We start from the raw sequence: 17933 nt of genomic DNA on the forward strand, positions 1-17933 counted from the left end.
TCTACAACTCTTGACATTTATCAATGTTCATGGGGTTTCCGGAAGCATGTTATTTAGGAAGTGGATGCCACTTCTGCTTCCAATTTATAATTAATAATGTTAAATAAATGTTGACTTCTGCTCAATTAGAACGTCCAAAGCAATCTTTTCTACACTGATCTGTCAAATGTATCTCTGTAGTTTTGTTTTGTATTTTATGTCCAGAGCCATTGTTTTGTACTTCATTCTAAATCTACTGAAGGTTCAGCTACAAGTCAGTTACAACTTAACAGGATATAAAAACAACTTACTTTAAGTGATCATATTAAACAGAACAAGACCCTGGCAAAATTGGTAAGACATTTTAATATTGAGTCTATTTTATGTCTTTCATATATTTTAACGCTTTTTAATGGTTTGCATAATCATTCATATACATGGGTTTCACTCATGTACACTGTTTTACACAACAACTGTTTTACATCATCAATTACTACAGATCTATGCCTGTTATTCCCCTGCCTCTCTGAGCCCCCACTGCACCTTTCCTACTCCTTCACCTCCCCTATGTGCTCACAGCTGTTGTCATTGTTGATTGCCTTCGAGTCAAGCAGGATTCAAAGCCACCCTATGAACAAAAGGCCTGAAGCCCCTCTACAACTATCGCCATTTCTCAAAGTTCATAGAGTTTCTGGAGGTGCGTTGTTTAGGGAGAGGATGCCACTCCTCTTCTAAACCTGCCACAGAATGTTATTGGTTGAGTCACCTGAGATGCATAACGACTCTATGTACAGCAGCTCTGAACCCTTCCCTGCCCTGAGCCAGTCTCACTAACTCTGAAATACCAACCTCCACAGCCCCAGATACTCTATCCACCTGCTCCCTGGCCTCCACTAAATGACCTAACTTCCCTTGTGCCACCATGAGCGGGGAACGTCAGTGTAAAATCAGTCCACACTCGAGCTGCAGGACATCTTACCTTCAGCTTTGTTGTTTTTCCTCTTCAACCACTTTTCTACCGTCTCTGCACTAACGCTTTCAGACACAAATTCATCCAACACCTGGGGGTGAAGAGAAAGGTATGCCTTCACTTTTTCATCTGTCAAACCTGCAAGAGAACAGAAAGGAAGAGAATTCACACATGTGACACCATCCGAGGCACACAGGGCAGCACTGCGAAGCACTGTGGTAAGGGCAGAGAAACACTAAACTTAAAAAGGTAAAGGCTTAAAACCCTGGTCACTTTCAACCATGGTTATGACATTGTATTACACAACGGCTTTCCTACTCAGAGTCAGTGCTCACCCCGTATTCCACAGGTAAGCCCTGAACAGTACTCAGACTGGTTCAGGAAATAATCACCACAGACCTAGGAGGTAAAACAAATGAAATGTGAGCAGTGGCGGAACACAGGCAGATCTCGACTCAGCACGTTGTTGTTGCTATGTGCTGTCGAGTCAACTGTGACTCATAGTGACCCAGTGAACAACAGCTCTGAACCCTGCCCTATCCTGAGCCACCTCAGAACATGAGAGAAGCTGAAACCGAATACAGAGGGAGGGAAACTCTTCATCTGATGCACAAACGTCTCCTTTTCCCACATTAAATCACTGATACGCCTATGTTAACCTCAGAATAATCTGGACTTCTATCCACTGATCTTCCTCGTACACAGTCAGCTTCACTGAAATGCTTTTCATACCTGCTGCATGCACACAGGACTGCCAAAGTCCTTGTTTTCATGTGAGCATATAAAGTCTTAGGTTTTCAAATTTGTTCTTTATATTGACATGTCCTTATGTTGTACCATCCCATGTCACAAACAAGCTTCAAACAAGTGTTACTCAGAAATAACAAGTATTCATCACTGCCATTTCCACTGTATCCTCTCTGTGAAGCAGAACAGCCTTCCTTGGGGAGAGTGAGGTGAGTAAGGCAGCAGTCCTGTGCTCCAAGAAACAAAGAAGAAAAAGAAGCCTACATCTTGCATACTGGGAAGACCAAGTAGCATATTTTCACAAACAAAGCACAGAATTCCTAAGATCTAATGTCTAAAAACAGGATAACAGCATTCAGAAAGCAAATTATTAACTTCCATGAAATCTGTACCAAAAGAGCTACAATCTATCTGTTGTTGTTGTTGTTGTCGTTACTGTGTAATGTTGAGTCAGAAACTACTCACTGCTGACCATCTAGTGGGTTTTCAGAGGCACTAAATCATGAAGAAAGAGGCTGCCCATCTTTCTCCGCCAAGCAGCTGGTGGATTTGAACTGCTTAACATGGAGAGAGAGACAGAGATAGATATATACATGCACACAAATACATACACACACAGACCTATGATGATATTGTTGTTGATGATGATTGCTGTCAAGTAGAGCATGACTCATAGCAACCCTATGAACAAAAGACCTGAAGATTTTCTATAACTGTTGCTTCTCAAAGTTCACAGAGTTTCATATGATATACATACATTTATGAAATAGTTGTTTTTGGAAAGCAGCTCAATTTTCTACACAGTACATCCCCAGCGCTCTTTTTTTCACAATATTATTCTCCATTTTTTAGTAACCCAATATTAACAGAGGAAGAGACACTAATTCACCCTTTGCTGCCCTCCAACTAATTTCATTTTAGCAGGTTACCACAGAAGTCCTAGTTGACATTGATAGGATTTGTATTTCCAATTACATGTATCTCCATGGTAAAGTGGATTTTCTTCATTATTTAGCATTTTCTAAGTAAATTGAATAAGAAGTTCCAACCATCTATCATTCCCTCCTTGTTCAATAAGAGTGAGGTATAAACTCTTAAGAGAACATATCATTAAAGATAGAAAAAATAATTAAATGTAGCTTCTGTCCTGAAAGAGTTTACATATCTTCCAAAAATAAAAATTCATTCAAATTATAATCAACTTGGTACATATCATAGTAAAAATATAAAACCATATAAGAACACAGCATTTAAGGAAAATAACTGTGTTTAAGACTTTTTTCCAAGAATATAACACATCTTAAAAAGCAAGCAAAAGCTGTCCAAGAGGAAAAAAAAGTACTTGTTATGTCTTTATTATGCCAAGAAAGTAATACATGCAAGGATTCGATCATGAAAAAGGTTGGCGTGTCCAACAAACGGAGATAAATCTGGTATGGGGAAGTACAAAGAGTAAGGGGGAAAGTGCCAAGAGCTGAAAGATGGATGCTAGGTTGGGAAAGGACTGTGGCGGAACATGGGTGTTATAGTTTATAGCTGACATACAGAGCTGGCGTCACAGGTATGTAGCTGATCCGTCCGGTGCACGTAACAAGCACCAGGGGGGACTTGGGCTGCCATGCTGGCCGGTGCTCACCTACAACACAGTCCCCACGACAGGCCTCCTCCCAGAGGGGACAGCACATCGTGTCACACCTTGACATCCACGCAAGAACCCACAGCTAACTGCTTCGCAATCCAACCTCCGAGCACTTCCTTCTAACTACTCAAGCATGCCCATTGCTGCGGTACCTGATCTTTCTTTTAACTCACCAATCCTAACCACTGCCTAATTTTGAACTCAGTGTTAATTTCAAATCATCTACTGCACAAACACTTCTTTTATTATCTAATGTCCAATAATTTACGTTTTTTCTAAACCTCTTGTTAGATGCTATTAAGGCAACTGCGACCCACAGTGACCCTGCAAACAACAGGGCTGAGCCTGTGTCGTTCTTACACCTCGGACACGCTCGAATCCGCTGTAACCTATGTAAGACAGTAAAACCACCCCTACCGTCAACAAGGCAAATTCTGATTCAGTAACTTTGTTGGGCAGAGCAGAACTGTTCCCCGAAGACTCCCAAGGTTGTAACCTTTACAGTTTCCAATGCTGTAAATCTGTAAGGAGACGTGGTGACCCGGTAAGGAACACCTTACATCTCTCAACACCTGCTGGAGGAGCGGTCAGCTTGACGTTGGTTACAAATCAATGGCACATGATAACTAGAAACCTTACAGTAGCAGAGCGATTCCTCTTTCACTCAAAGAGCACCCTGTGGATTTGAACCTTTAAACTTCAGGTTAGCAGTCAACCTCTGAGCCCTCAGGGCTCCTGCAGGGTGTATACAGCCACATCAGCTATTTAGTGACGAACACGATTCTTGCATATATTACCATTTTAAATAAGAGTGATCACTGAAGGGTTTTAAGCACTCAACTGTGGGCAGACTTTGCTTAGTTTTAAACACTTTAGTTCTATTTATTCATCTTATCCTCTGTTAGCCTTACCTTCACTGTAGGAATGAAAGACCATGGCAAAAAGGTCAGGATAGTCACCCAACTTAAACAGGGCTAAGATGTAAATTCAAGGACTACGACTCTAGAAATTTGACTGAAAATCTGTTTATAACAAATTGCTTGCTCAAGTGTGTCGGAGACAGTAAAGTTGGCACAGGACAGAGCAGGGTTTAGGGCTCTTGTACACAGGGTCGCTATGAGTTGTAAAAGACTCAATGGCACATACCAACAACAACAACAAACATTACATGTTCCTTATTTTCTTTCCAGCAGTATTCTAAGCTCATGCAAACTAAAAAATGCTACTTTATATTAAATTCTTTTTAGTGTTAACCAGCTAATGATTTCTTTCACTTGGAGTTCATCCTATATATGAAATAACATCTTTGGAAAGATAATTCCAGAAGTTGATGTTGTTACATACCATCAAGTTGCCTACAACTCACACTGCTTCTATGAACAACAGATTTGAACCCTGTCCTCTCCTGTGCCATCCTCACCACCTGATATACCTGAGTCCACAGATTCTGTTACTGTGTCAATCCATCTTCTTGAGGTCTTCCTCTTTCACTGACCCTTCACATTCCCAAGTACGTGTCCTTTCCCAAGGAACGACCCCTCCTAACAACATGCCCTAAGTATGAGAGGCAAAGCTTCACTATCCTTGCCTCCAAGGAGCACCCTGGTTGCACTTTCTCCACGACATAGCTTTCGTTCTCTGGCTGTCCACAGGAGAGTCAGTGATCTTCTCCAACACCACAGGTCAAAGACATTGCTTCTTCACATGTCAGTTCTCAGATGCAACGGAACAGTAGAGGCAGACATTCAATCTCGGCAAATCAAAGGAGAAGCTAAATTCTGCATCCTTAGCCCACTTGTGACACCAGATAATGCCTGATAAAGACCCCAGGCTCTTTACGCCTTAAATCTTATTTGTGTGATAGCAATAACTGTAACATCAGCCTTATGGGATCACTGTCCACAATACACATAACGCATATTTATCTGGTACATTAAATACACAGGTTTTCTACACTATCCAAAAGTAGAGCATATCTATGAAAATTTTTCTAAGATAGAATGGTATAAAGCAAATAAATAATTACTGCTAAAGTGCTTGCTGCAGATGGTCAAGGACTGTACTCTTCAATATAGATTGAAGCGCAACATCAAGAAGGCAAAGATTCTCACCACTGGACCAACTGGCAGCATCATGACAGATCAAGAAGAAATGAAGATGTTAACAATTACAGCTTGCCTGGCACCACAATCAACACTCTTGGTACCAGCAGTCAGGAAATCAAAAGACAAATTGCATTGGGAAAATCTGCTGTCAGAGACCTCTCCAGAGTAGCAATGAGAAGCAATGATGTCAGTCTAGAGACTAAGGTGCACCTGATACAGGCCATGATCTCTGCAATTACTTAATATGATCAGAGAGCTGGACAACGACTAAGGATGACAGAAGAAGAATCGATGCCTTTGAGTTGTGATGCTAGAGAAGAGTCTTGAATATACCATGGACCACCAGAAAACCAAATAGGTCTGTCTTGGAGTGGGTGAAACCAACTTTCTCCTTGGAGGCTAGAATTTTGAAGCTCTGTCTCACATACTTTGGGCATGTAGCCAGGAGGGACAAGTCCTTGGAGAAGGACATTATGCTCGGAAAGGTGGAAGGACACCACAGAAGTGAAAGACCCCAGATGAGATGTACTGATACAATAACTGGGTCAATGGGGTAGGTGTTTCAGAATCAGCGAGATTGGTGCAGGGCAGGCTTGAGAGCTGCTGTACAGATGGTGGCTATGAGTCACAGGTGACTCAGCAGCACATAACAACATCATCATACAGGAAAAATGTTTTACAATTCAAGATCCCAAACATAATATACCAAACCATACAAGATAGCACATGCAGCCTAAAAGAATGCTTTGTTTCTGTCATGTACCATCCAATGGGAAATGACTCATAGCTGACCCTCCAGTGGGCTTTTAGAAGTAGTAAATCACATAGGAGACTCCCCATCTTTCTCTGCAGAGTGGCTGGTAGATTCGAACTACAGGTCTTTGGGTTAGCAGTGCAATCCCTTTCCACTAAGCCACCAAAGGTCCCTAAAACAACACTGTCTTTTCTCCAAGTTTCTAGACTTTCCAGAGGCACATGGTTTAGGAAGTGGATGCCACTCCTGTTTCCAAACCTGTCTAAAACTGGAAACTCCATCAAACACTGTCCACCATGGTCAGCCATTATGGCATTTGGCACCCCAATGGCAGAAGGTTCAGCATCACAGCAAACCCAGATTACCTCGGCACAGCAAACTAACAGAAGAGTGATGTACAATTTAGAAGAATGTTCCTCAAAAAAATAACACCTTGGACCCAACCGACTTTTAAATATAAGGGGGCATGCATGCTTGCTCTATCTATCTATCTATCTATCTATCTATCTATCTATCTATCTATCTATCTATAAACTAAAGGCCTGAAGCCTTTCTATAACTATCGTCATTTCTCCAAGTTCCTAGAGTTTCCAGAGGCAAGTGGTTTAGGAAGTGGATGCCACTCCTGCTTCCAAACTTTAATCAATCTGAGAGCTCCACCAAACACTGTCCATGATGGGTAGTCATTATGGTGTTTGGCAACCTATGGCACAGTTTATGACATTTGAGATTCCACTGGCACCAGGTTCAATGTCACAGCAAACCGAGATTACCTCAGCTCTGCAAACTGATCAGAGTGCTGTATGACATAGAAGAATGTTTCTCCAAAATATAGCAACAAGGGATTAAATTATAATCCCTTGACAAAACAACTATGAGATATTATCTCACCCAAGTAACAATAGCAAAATTTAACAGAACAAATGCTGGCGAGGGTGTAGACAAACCGGAACCCTTACTCACTGTTGGTGGGACTGTAAAATGGTGCAGTCACTATGGAAGGTGGTGTGGCGCTTTCTCAAAAAATTACAAACAGAAATACCACTAGATCCAGCAATTCCACTACTGGGAATATACCCTCAAGAAACCAGAACTGCCACCAAAGCAAATATATGCACACTTACGTTTATTGCTGCTTTGTTCACAATAGCAAAGAGATGGAAACAACCCAAGCGCCCATCAACAAATGGATAGAGAAGTTGTGGTATAGTCACACAATGGAATACTATGCAGTACTGAAAAAAACAAAAAACTCATGATATATTATGCAAAATGGGTGATTCTGGGGGGCATTATTCTGAGTGAAATATCTCAGTCCCAAAAGGACAATTACTGCATAATGCCACTGTTATAAAAAAAGACTGACATTGGGGTTAGGGGAAAACTAAGAAAAGAGGGGATAAATAATGCACACTGCACTGAAACAGATGAGGGAGAGAACTGTTTAAAAGGGATATATTATTAGGTATTATCTGCATGACAAGAGCCCAGAATAAAAGCTGCATGGTAAAGTGGACTGGAAGGGAGAGGGGTTGTGTATCAATGGAAGAATTTTTTTTCTTTTCAAAGAGAAAAGTGAACTGGGGCGGGGGCAAGAGGTGGGCAGGGAGAAAAATGTGCGACAATGAATGAAAACTTTCATTTAAATCTCAGTTTAAAAAAACAACAAAAAGAATAATCCCCTGGGCCCAACTTTTAAATATAAGGGCCCTCCAGGAGGTCTTGTTGACTCTTAACAAGAGACTTACATAAAAAAACACCACACAAACCCTCAGCCAAAATCAGAGCACCTTCTTACAGAGTGCAGCCTCTTCACCCACCTCCAAAAGGGAGACAAGGGCCTGGAGTTACATGTAGTTGTTGCAGTCATCAGGTGTCATCAATTTGATGCTATGTAGGCAGTTCTTGTAAAATACTGGTCAAGGCAGACTTTCCCTGTTGTTGCAGGTGCCACAGAGCTGACTACAATTTGTTTATTTGTTCTTCCGCAGTTCTTGGAATATCCAGTACTTGCCTCCAACACCACTGAAAGGCACACACACGAGTGCCTGATAAAAGCAGGGATGGCAGGATAAATGTGTGAGCGTGTGGAGGAAGCTCTTGTGTCAAGTTCAGGGTGAGGAGCAGCACCACCAACCAAAGGTCCAAGCGGCTCTATGTGAAAACAAAGCAGTCTCCACCTGCGCAATTTACGGCGTCTGAAAACGGACCCTCGCTGGAGGGGCAGCTAGGAGTTGGCCCCATGTGATGGCACATAACAACATTATGTAAAGCAGAAACAAGACATGTTCAGTATAGGTGCCCCATTCTTGCTGCTCTAAGCCTGAGCTACCTCTTTAAATAACTCACTGCACATTATTCACAATAACAGTATCATGGAAACAGCCCAAATGCCCATCAACAAACTAACAGACTGAGAAACTGTGGTACATTCACACAATGGAATACTATGCAGCACTAAGAAATAACGATCTTGTGAGGCACTTAATAACACGGGAGAGTCTAGAGAGCATTATGCTGAGTGAACTAACTCAGTCTCTTAAGGACAAATACTGCGTAAGACGATCATTGTAAAAACAAAAAGATAACTAGTAAGATGTGTACAAAGGTCCAAAAGGAAAAGAAGACAAGGCAGGAAAAGGGGAGGTGTGGACATAACCAGGATAGCAGAGTTGAGTGGGTGGACTGGGGATGGGGGAGGAAGTGGGAAAGCTCCAATGGAGACCTGAAAAGGCAGTGTTATAAGAGGCACAGATCAATGGTTACTAGTTATATGGAAGACAGTGTTTATGAATGATTCTATCAAACCTAATGTAAATAAAGAATTGTATGGGACACAGTGTATTTGAATTAAATACAATGTAAATGAATTATTATATGAAAACCAAAACTATTTTAAAAAATTTGCCACAAAGCAAACATCAAATGGTAATTTTTGTTTTGTTTAAAAAAACAAGTTTTTTTTAAATTCTTTTCTGTTAGAGAAAAGAGCAATATAGTTGTTCATAAAATTAAAGTGACAAAAAGTAGACTTTTGAAAAAAGGGGGATGCCTGTAGTTCCAAGGACACAGTTTACCTGTCTGGAACCAACTCATGCAGTTGTCAGATTCAAGTTACTGCTTTCTAATGCTCTATTTTTTTAACATTAAAATTGCAAATATTTTAAGATTTCCATTTTTGTTTCAGCATTTTATGTATGGGTTCTGTACTTAGCAACAAGGCAATGTAACCTACTCTGTTTTCTTTTTTAATCTGCTGTTACTTCCAGTCAATATCCAGTGTTGAAAGGACTTATGGTCCAGAGGAGGACAGATCGAGACTAGGACATCAAACACCAGCTGTCTGTGCACGTGGAGAGGCCCCACATCCGGATGAGGACAGAATCCTATTTCTTTTGTTCTTATCTTATTATTATTGTTATTAGTTTTAATGTTCCCATCATTTCTGTGGCCCATGCATCCTGTTACTGTCATTAACATGTTGCCACACATTTCAAATTGACGACCGTGCATATAAACACTTTTTTTTAATATATTACCGTCATTTGCGGCAATGTGTTAAAGGATGAGGAAGTGTTTCCTTGCAAACAGACCTAATGAATGAAGTGAGCTGAGAGCAGGGTTCTAGATGTTTCTAGATGTTACACCACTTCATGTAACTTCAAACAGAATTTGAAATGTACCTTTTCAATAAATATTTACCCTGATAATAGGTGTCTGTGTGCTGATGCTAGTCTTCTCATCTTAGCATTTATTTTTAAAAAAACAAACTTTAGAAAAATCACTTCCTAACATCAATATAGCCTACGCATGAGAGGGAAAACTGAACGTGTGCAACTCAGAGCGCTTAGCAGAGAATGTTCCATCCCCTGTGAGAATGTGGGATTTCGGGGAAGAGGGCCTCTTTCGGCTGGTTCTGAAGTCATCTGAGAAGAATCTGGTAGCTCTTGATGGCTCCCTTCCTCTGCTGTGATAGAATATTCTTTGTTCAATTTGTACATTTTCTGCCTTAGATTTCAATGCATACATTTTTCCTTAGGAGTTCTGGTTCCTTTTACCGACAATTGGCATTTAAATTCACAGGACAGTGAGACTGGACAGTTGCACATGTTGACTCTCACACAATGCACAAGCAGCGGTGTGTAAGAGAATCACACGAGTGAACACTGACGGTGCTGCCCGTCTGCTGTGGGGTCCAGCCTGTAGAATGCATTCCACTAAAATCTGCTGTTGTCACGTCACGGGGAGCAATCTTCTCGTTTCACTCACACCACCACTTCATGGAACTTCAGACAGAATTTGAAATGTACCTTTTCAATAAGTATTTACCCTGATAACAGGTGTCTGTGTGCTGATGCTAGTCTTCTCATCTTAGCATTTATTTAAAAAAAAACAAAACACAAAAAAGAGCCCAAACTTTCGAAAATCACTTTCTTTTTTCAAATGCACTCTCACGCTTATCACTGCATTATTCATAATAAACAAAGAATGGGAGCTAATAAAACGCCCATCAACAAATAAATGGCTAGGAAAAACTATGGTATGTCCACACAATGAAACACCATGCAGCACCGAAAACCAAGGAACTCGGAAAACATTACACAACATGGGTGAACCCTGGAGGACATGGTAACGATGGGTGAAATATCTCAATCACAAAAGGACAAATACTGCGTAACACCACTCCTTTTATTATTATTATTCATTTCCATTAACATCTACAGAGATTTTAGCATTCATTCATTGTTGCACTAGAAAATCACTTTCTAATAAGAGGCTAAAGAAATTCTGAGTGACCTTTTTAGATTACTCATCCTAGGGTATTATGAATTTACTGTTAGAAATAAGAAAGGGATCACTCTGAAGGATGGACTCTGATATTTAAGTTCATGCAGATCCCAGGGCAGAGCCAACTGTAGGCTTGTGGCACACAGCCTCCCATCCCCACCAGGCCCTGCCCCTCCCACAGGGGACCCCCCTTCCCCCTCCCCCAGCCCTCACCCAGGTCTTCCTGCCCTTCAAAGAATCCCTTCCTTCCAAACCAGGTGTCCAGCAATCAAGGCCCTTCCCCACTGCACACACAGAAATGGGAGAGAAAAACTCAAATCCCCATTCCTGTGCTGCAGCTAATCTCTGTTCCGAGGAAGCCATATATATTTAAATATTAAGGCTTCCGTGAGTAATGTTTTCTCTGACTTACTGGAGCAACCGTCTCAACCTCATCATTTCCTCTGCATGCAGTCCAGGTGTGAGCGATGGATACATCATTTTCAGCTTTTTAAGGTCTTAGCTCAACGCTAAGAAGGTTGAAAACCAATCCTAAAACAGCACGCCACATAGTGAAACACTGCTGTGTACTAGTTACAAGGGCTGACCCCCAGGACACCTCTGGGGCGCTGGCAGGGGACTACACTGGCTTGGCTGGTAAGCACATGGTGCCTGGGGAAAGCGACTGTATTCAGGATGCTAGGAAGAAAAAAAAGCTAGGTTTTCTGTTTCTTTGGTTTTGTTTTCCATGTATGAACACAGGAAGTGTGGACAAAATCAAGATTTTTCAGATGTCAAATTAATAATTCCGTTTCTGGCATCATTTTCATAAGAAATAAACCTTTCTTAGAACAAAGGGCAAGCTAGCCTAGTAGTAGGCGGGTGAAGGCTACCCTATGGCTAAGACATTTATGGGGATTTCTAGGTCTTTCCAGTATGATCCCTTCAATATGATCCCTCTCTTATTTCTAACAGTAAATTCATAATACCCTAGGATGAGTAATCTAAAAAGGTCACTCAGAATTTCTTTAGCCTCTGATTAGAAAGTGATTTTCTAAAGTATGTTCTTTTTATAAATGCTAAAATGACAAGACTTGCATCATATTGTCCAAGATCATAGATGGGTGTAAATACAAAGGCACGACTGAACTTCTTGCTGGCTAATAATATTAAAACTTGAAACCAAATACCAACGGGATTCTATTTTCTAGATGGATGTAGTTGTTGTTAGGTGCCATTGAGTCGAGTGTGAGTCACAGCAACCCTATGATCACCTGCTCTTAACCCTGACCTGTCCGGGGCCATCCCCATCATGTCTGACATACCTGAGGCCCCCTATGATCACCTGCTCTTAACCCTGACCTGTCCGGGGCCATCCCCATCATGTCTGACATACCTGAGGCCGTTGTAAGTTGACAGCTCCCTGACTATTTAGCTACTGTTGGCAGCTGTCACGCTGACTCCAAGTCTCAGCAGCTCCTCTAGTACATCAGAATGAGACTCCGCCTGCCCTGCCCCATCCTCCAATCAGGGCTACGCATAGGCCTGGGCTGTGGCTCCTCAGCCAATCCGCCTCACTGAGAGGCCTCCACGCTGGTGGGTTAGTGGTTAGGAACTGCAGCAGCCAACTCAGAGGTATGTGGTTAGAATCCACTAGCTGCTCCAGTGTGTGAACATGAGGGCAGTGTCCGGAGCCACTCCACCCTGCGACAGGGCAGCGAGCAGGGTCTGGAAGGCTGGCTGATAAGCTTGTCCTTGACTTCACCTGGGAGCTTGCTGCTCAGAATTCCCCCAAGCAACACTTAGCTGACCAGGTAGAGACCAAGACCATTTGTGAAAGCAGCACAGACTATCTAAGCATCCACGTTCCTTCTGGGACTCTGCAATGTGGGTCTACGCTAGGCAAGGGTGCCAAGGAGTTCAGCCCCAACGAAAACCCGGGCCAGAGTATCGGGGGAGATCTTCTGTGGCAGACACTGCTGTCCTGCACACTGTCCCCAGCGCCTTCTCCTTGGGCGAACATCCTAGCGGCTTGCCACGCTCCAACGTTATCTGGGGAAACTTCAACACAAGGTGAATAACGGACACGTCGCTCTGTCCTGAGCCATCCAATTCATTACGAGTGATTACAGAGCTACCTCTGAAAAGTAGCCACAGGTTCAGCTCTGGTTGACCCAACTAGACAGCACACACCACCAGGAGCAACGTCGGGCAGGCGCCCTGGGGCACGGTGAGTGAAGGCCCACACTCTAAACTGACCTGTGACTGCCCCACCTGGAAGCCCATGGGCCTGGCGCCTCCACCCTGTAAGAAGGGGCTCCGCCCCACACTGAAATCCCAGCCTGGGTAGCGGGGCAAGGTGTGTCTGAATGGCCTGTTTTCTGGTTCAGACGTCCTTCACTCCTCCTACAATCCATCCCCAGTCCCAGGGCTCTGTGCCTCGTGTGGGCTCTTCCTCTATTTTTCAAAAACCATTTCTTAAAATTGTTATTTGACTAAAGCTTACAAAGCACCTTAATTTTTCATTCATATACATCTTGGCACCTAATACTAATTTCCATACAAGGTGACTTCAATTATCCCATTTCCTCCCTATAGCTCTCATTTCCCCTCGCCTTTCTATCTATCCCTCTCTCCATCTGTGCTCTCCTTAGCGGAGCTCATCTCCTTATGGCCCATTCCCTTTCCCTTCGCTCCTCTTACTGCCTGTTTGTAACCTCTTTGCTACCTTTCCCTTTTCTATCAAAACCTTGTGCCACAGGTTATTGATGAACAACTCTACAAGGACAGGATTTACACGGGTTCTTATCACATTCATCACATAAGGGCAAGGATGAATGGGTGATAAAGTTCAGTTCTTTTTGGATCCTTAAAAAGCAAATTCCTTTCCAGACAATGAGCAGAGAGCATCACCTGACAGATGCTAACAGATCTCAGCATCACTATGGAGGCTCTGACTCTCGATGTGACATCTTCCTCTGCATCTGCTTACACACCTACAGCCAGCGACTCCAGACTCTGAAGCCAGGTAAATGTAAACAAATACCATGAACACACCGCTGCCAGCTACACAGCTCTCTCCGCCCAGGGCCCTCCTGAGTGGGAGGAGGCACGCCTGTGGCCTAGAAAGCAGCACTCCAGTGAACCGATTTTAGACCTGCCACGATTCTGACCTACATAGCTTCTGACATATTCCACGGGAACTGGCAGCCTCTGGGCACCTGAGCTGAAGAAAAGACAATTTTGCAAAGCTTCTAATTTGCATTTATCAGAAGGTAAATCTTCCGCTGCGATATTCCTAAATCCAAGTGCAATCAACTGCATGCTTGTGGCTGAAAGTTGTTCAAGAAAGTTGTTTTGAAGCAGAGAGCCCCGTGCAAACATGAACTGCTGTTCATGAGTGAGGAGGTGGTGAAGCTTTGCAGACCAAGAACAAAGCAGGTGCACAGGACACCACCCTCTGCAAGCCCTACGGCTGAGAACTACACCTTCACCTTGAAGGTCAACCTGGAGTCAGACCTCTGAGCACAGGTGGTACGGGGAAAGGGGGTGGTACCCTCACCTGCTCTGTGCCAAGTCTGTTCCAGAAAGGAGCCTGGTGGAGGCAGAACACCCTGACACTGAAGATTCTGTATCAGCAGATGCTGGTGCAAAGGTAGGTTATTTCTCCAAGAAAGTCACTTCACTCTTCTAAACTCCTTGTCCTCACCACTCGAAAAGGAAAGCAAAACCAAAACCAAACCAAAAACCCAAACCCACTCCTGAGTCACAGGCTCCCCTGGGACAGAGCGAACCTACCTCACAGCGGCCCAAGTCTGTAATCTGTATGGAGGCTGACTGCCACATTGTTCTCAGGGAGCAGCTGGTGGGTTTGAACCACCAACCCTTCTGTTAGCAACCAAGCAAGTAAGTACTGTCCAGCCTCACAAACAAAAGAGGGGGTGAGTGCACTACCTACCCCGCAGGATTAGAGTGAAGGCAAAAACCCAAGCATGTTTTACCAAAGCTACTTCAGCAACCATGACCATCAGAGAAAAAGTGAGAACTCTCACGCCCAGATGTACTGTCAGGCTCACAATTCTACCGTCAGCGCCTTCCTGCAGCGTAACAGGCAGCTGCTGCCTCCCTGGAATCGGCTTCCTAAAATGTGTTAACCTAAATTTAAGTAATGCTCCCTTGAGGCATCTGAGAACAGTACCGTGGTAGTTATACCCACAAGGGAAGGCTTCTACGGAGAATCGTAACCGTCAGCTCAACCAGAACGTGCACCTGACCACACACCTCAAAGACACCGGGAAACGGGAAACCTTCCAGAGGGTAACCCAGGAGCAGCTCCCCCAGGGTGGAGGGAAACAAGCCACATGGATTCCAACTCACGGTGACCCCCGAGTCACAGCAGGACCCCGCTGCACAGGGCTATCAATGGCTGAGGTCCAGGCCTTCTTCCTCAGGCCACTCTGGGGACTCTCGTGCGTGCATGCACGCACACACACACACAAACACAATCAGAGTGACAAGAGCAAGAGCGTGGACGCCAGGAGCGAGGCTGTGCGTGAACAGTGTGCTCCGAGGACGTGGTGATGAGTCAGAAGAGGGCAGGGACTGGAGAGGGGCCTGCTGCCCAGCTGGAGGCAGAAGGAGGCGCCAGGCTGTGGTTTCTCCTCTGAGGATAGAGCAGTGGTGGGCAAGGCTTCCTCTGCACAGTGGTGACAGTGAAGTGACCTGCAGGGAGCCTGTGTCCAGATAATCGGACCAAAGGCAAAGGGCTAGGCGGTACCACCGTGCAGCTAGCAGATAGAACAGATGTTGCTGGCATCACCCAGCTAAGAGCAAAGTGCCGCAGCTCAAAGGGAAAGTGATTCTTTAATTGTTGGGTAAGCACGAGATGCAGACAAACCTGCCGGTAATAGAACACATCAGGCCGCTTGGCCGAGGAGCCTGGGTGCAAATACTTGATACTCCATCATCTGCACGGATGGCTGTGCAAACCTACCTCACAGCACCTCAGAGGAGAGGCCTGGCAACTCGCTTCTGGAAAAGGTCGCAGTGAAGACAGCCCTACAGAGCCGTCTACTCCACCTGGAGGGACACCTCACGTCGGGAAGGACGGCAGGGCCAGGCCAGGGTGTGGGTCAGCCACGATACCTACAAAGACCACTGCAGACTGTCACGGAGAGAAACCCGGTTCCCAAAATATGTGCTGTGATAACACCCCTGAAACCTGTGGTTAGAATCCCACTTGGACACTGGTTGTCTTTGTGCTAATGAGACATTAACATATCATTTCTCTTAAGTTAGTATTTTTTCATATATTGTTGGTTTTAGGTGCCGTCTAGTCAAATACAACTCATAGTGACCCTATGAACAGATCTGAACCCTGCTCTATCCTGTGTCATCCTCACACTTCCTGACACACAAGAATTCACTGCAGCAGTCACTGTGTCAATACACCTGGTTGAGGGTCTTCCTCTCCTTCTCTGACCCTCCACCCTACCCTGCATCATGTCCCTCTCCCAGGAACAGCACCTCCTAGCAACATGCCCAAAATATGTTACGCAAAGCCTCATCATCCTCGCCTCTAAGAGCATTCCGGCTGCACCCTCTCAAAGAAATACCTGTTCTTTCTCTTGACCTTTCATGGGATGTTCAATGCTCTTCTCCAACATCGCAGCTCTAAGGCATCAGTTCTTTTTCTGTCATCTTTATGCACTGTCCAGTTTTCAGATGCCTAGCAAGTGACTGGAAAGACTATGGCCTGAATCAGAGACACCTTAGTCCTCAAAGTGACATCATTACACCTCAATAATTTGAAAAGGTCCCTAACCGATTTTCCCAGTGCAATGCATCTCCATATTTCCTGACTGCGGATACCAAGGGTGTTAACTGTGGATCCAAGGAAGATGAAGCTTTTTACAGTTTCAAGCTCCTCTCCATCCATCATGATGCAGCCCATCAGGCCAATGGTAAGAAACACTGTTTTCTTGACATTAAGAGGCAATCCATGCTGAAGGCTGCACTCCTTGATCTTCAGCAACAGGTGTTTCAAATCCTCCTCACTTTCAGGGTTCTTCCTGAGAGTGTGGCTCCTGTTGCAGCAGTTTAGATTCTGGAGGGTAAGTTGTTCCTTATTTCCTTGAAAGCTGGGTGTAAACTGCTGGGACCTTTTTTATTTCGTTAACAATCAAGTGTGAGCTGATTGGCCTTTTTTATTTCATTAGCAATCAGCTGTGAGCTGGAAGGCTCTTGTTTAAGCCATCAGGACCTGGTGGGTGGGCCTTTGTATTTAAAGGTCAGGTGGGTGCTGCCTGAGAAATTAAACAAGCAAGGGGAAAGGGAAAGCAGATGGCAGGTGCCTGATAAAAATTAGCTCCCCAAAGAGCGAGCTCCACACAGTCACAAACTAGCCGCTAAAGACACAAGCCCTTCCTGCACAGCCAGCAGAGAAAATCTCGCTCTAGAGCTGGCCATGGGAGGTTTCTGACGTCCTGCACTGTCACACAATGTGTTTGTTAAACCACTCCCTGTGGTACTCAGGAGTTCCAGTGGCCATGGATCTGTTAGCGGACAGGCTGCACCTTTCTTGTGCTTGGAGTCCTACAGACACTCATGGGAGAAACCCCTGCACAGTCTTCCCACGCAACTCACTCTCCAAAAACTTAGGATGATCTACTTCTGTCAAGTCAGAAACGACTCACTGCTGACCCTCCAGTGGGTTTTCAGAGGCTGTAAATCACGTGAGAGCCTAACAAACAGCTGGTGGATTCAAACTAGCCACCTCTGGACTGGGAGCACAAATCCCTACCTAGTAGACCATCAGAGTTCACAATAAGTACATACACTAGTATATATAATTTTGTTATTATAATATATAATGGAAGATATTTTCTGAAGGGACTTGGCAGATGAGAAGGGTTATCCTGGCGGAGGGTGGAGCTGGGAAGTAAGTGGGTCAAGGCTCTGGGCTAAGGGTGG

At 44.1% G+C, this 17933-nt stretch overlaps 1 protein-coding gene across 1 annotated transcript in view; it reads right to left on the reverse strand.

The window, feature by feature from the left end:
* PDE10A (phosphodiesterase 10A) overlaps positions 1–17933 on the reverse strand; it is a 323659-nt gene that overhangs the window by 161691 nt on the left and 144035 nt on the right. The window contains exon 2 of the mRNA XM_006882827.1: positions 959–1087. Within this exon, the coding sequence (XP_006882889.1) occupies positions 959–1087 (129 nt within the window). The remainder of the gene's footprint in view (positions 1–958; positions 1088–17933) is intronic.

The sequence above is a fragment of the Elephantulus edwardii genome, unplaced genomic scaffold (genome assembly GCF_000299155.1).
Source record: "Elephantulus edwardii isolate Elephantulus edwardi_28Jun2011 unplaced genomic scaffold, EleEdw1.0 scaffold00024, whole genome shotgun sequence".
NCBI classification, from domain to species: Eukaryota; Metazoa; Chordata; class Mammalia; order Macroscelidea; family Macroscelididae; genus Elephantulus; species Elephantulus edwardii.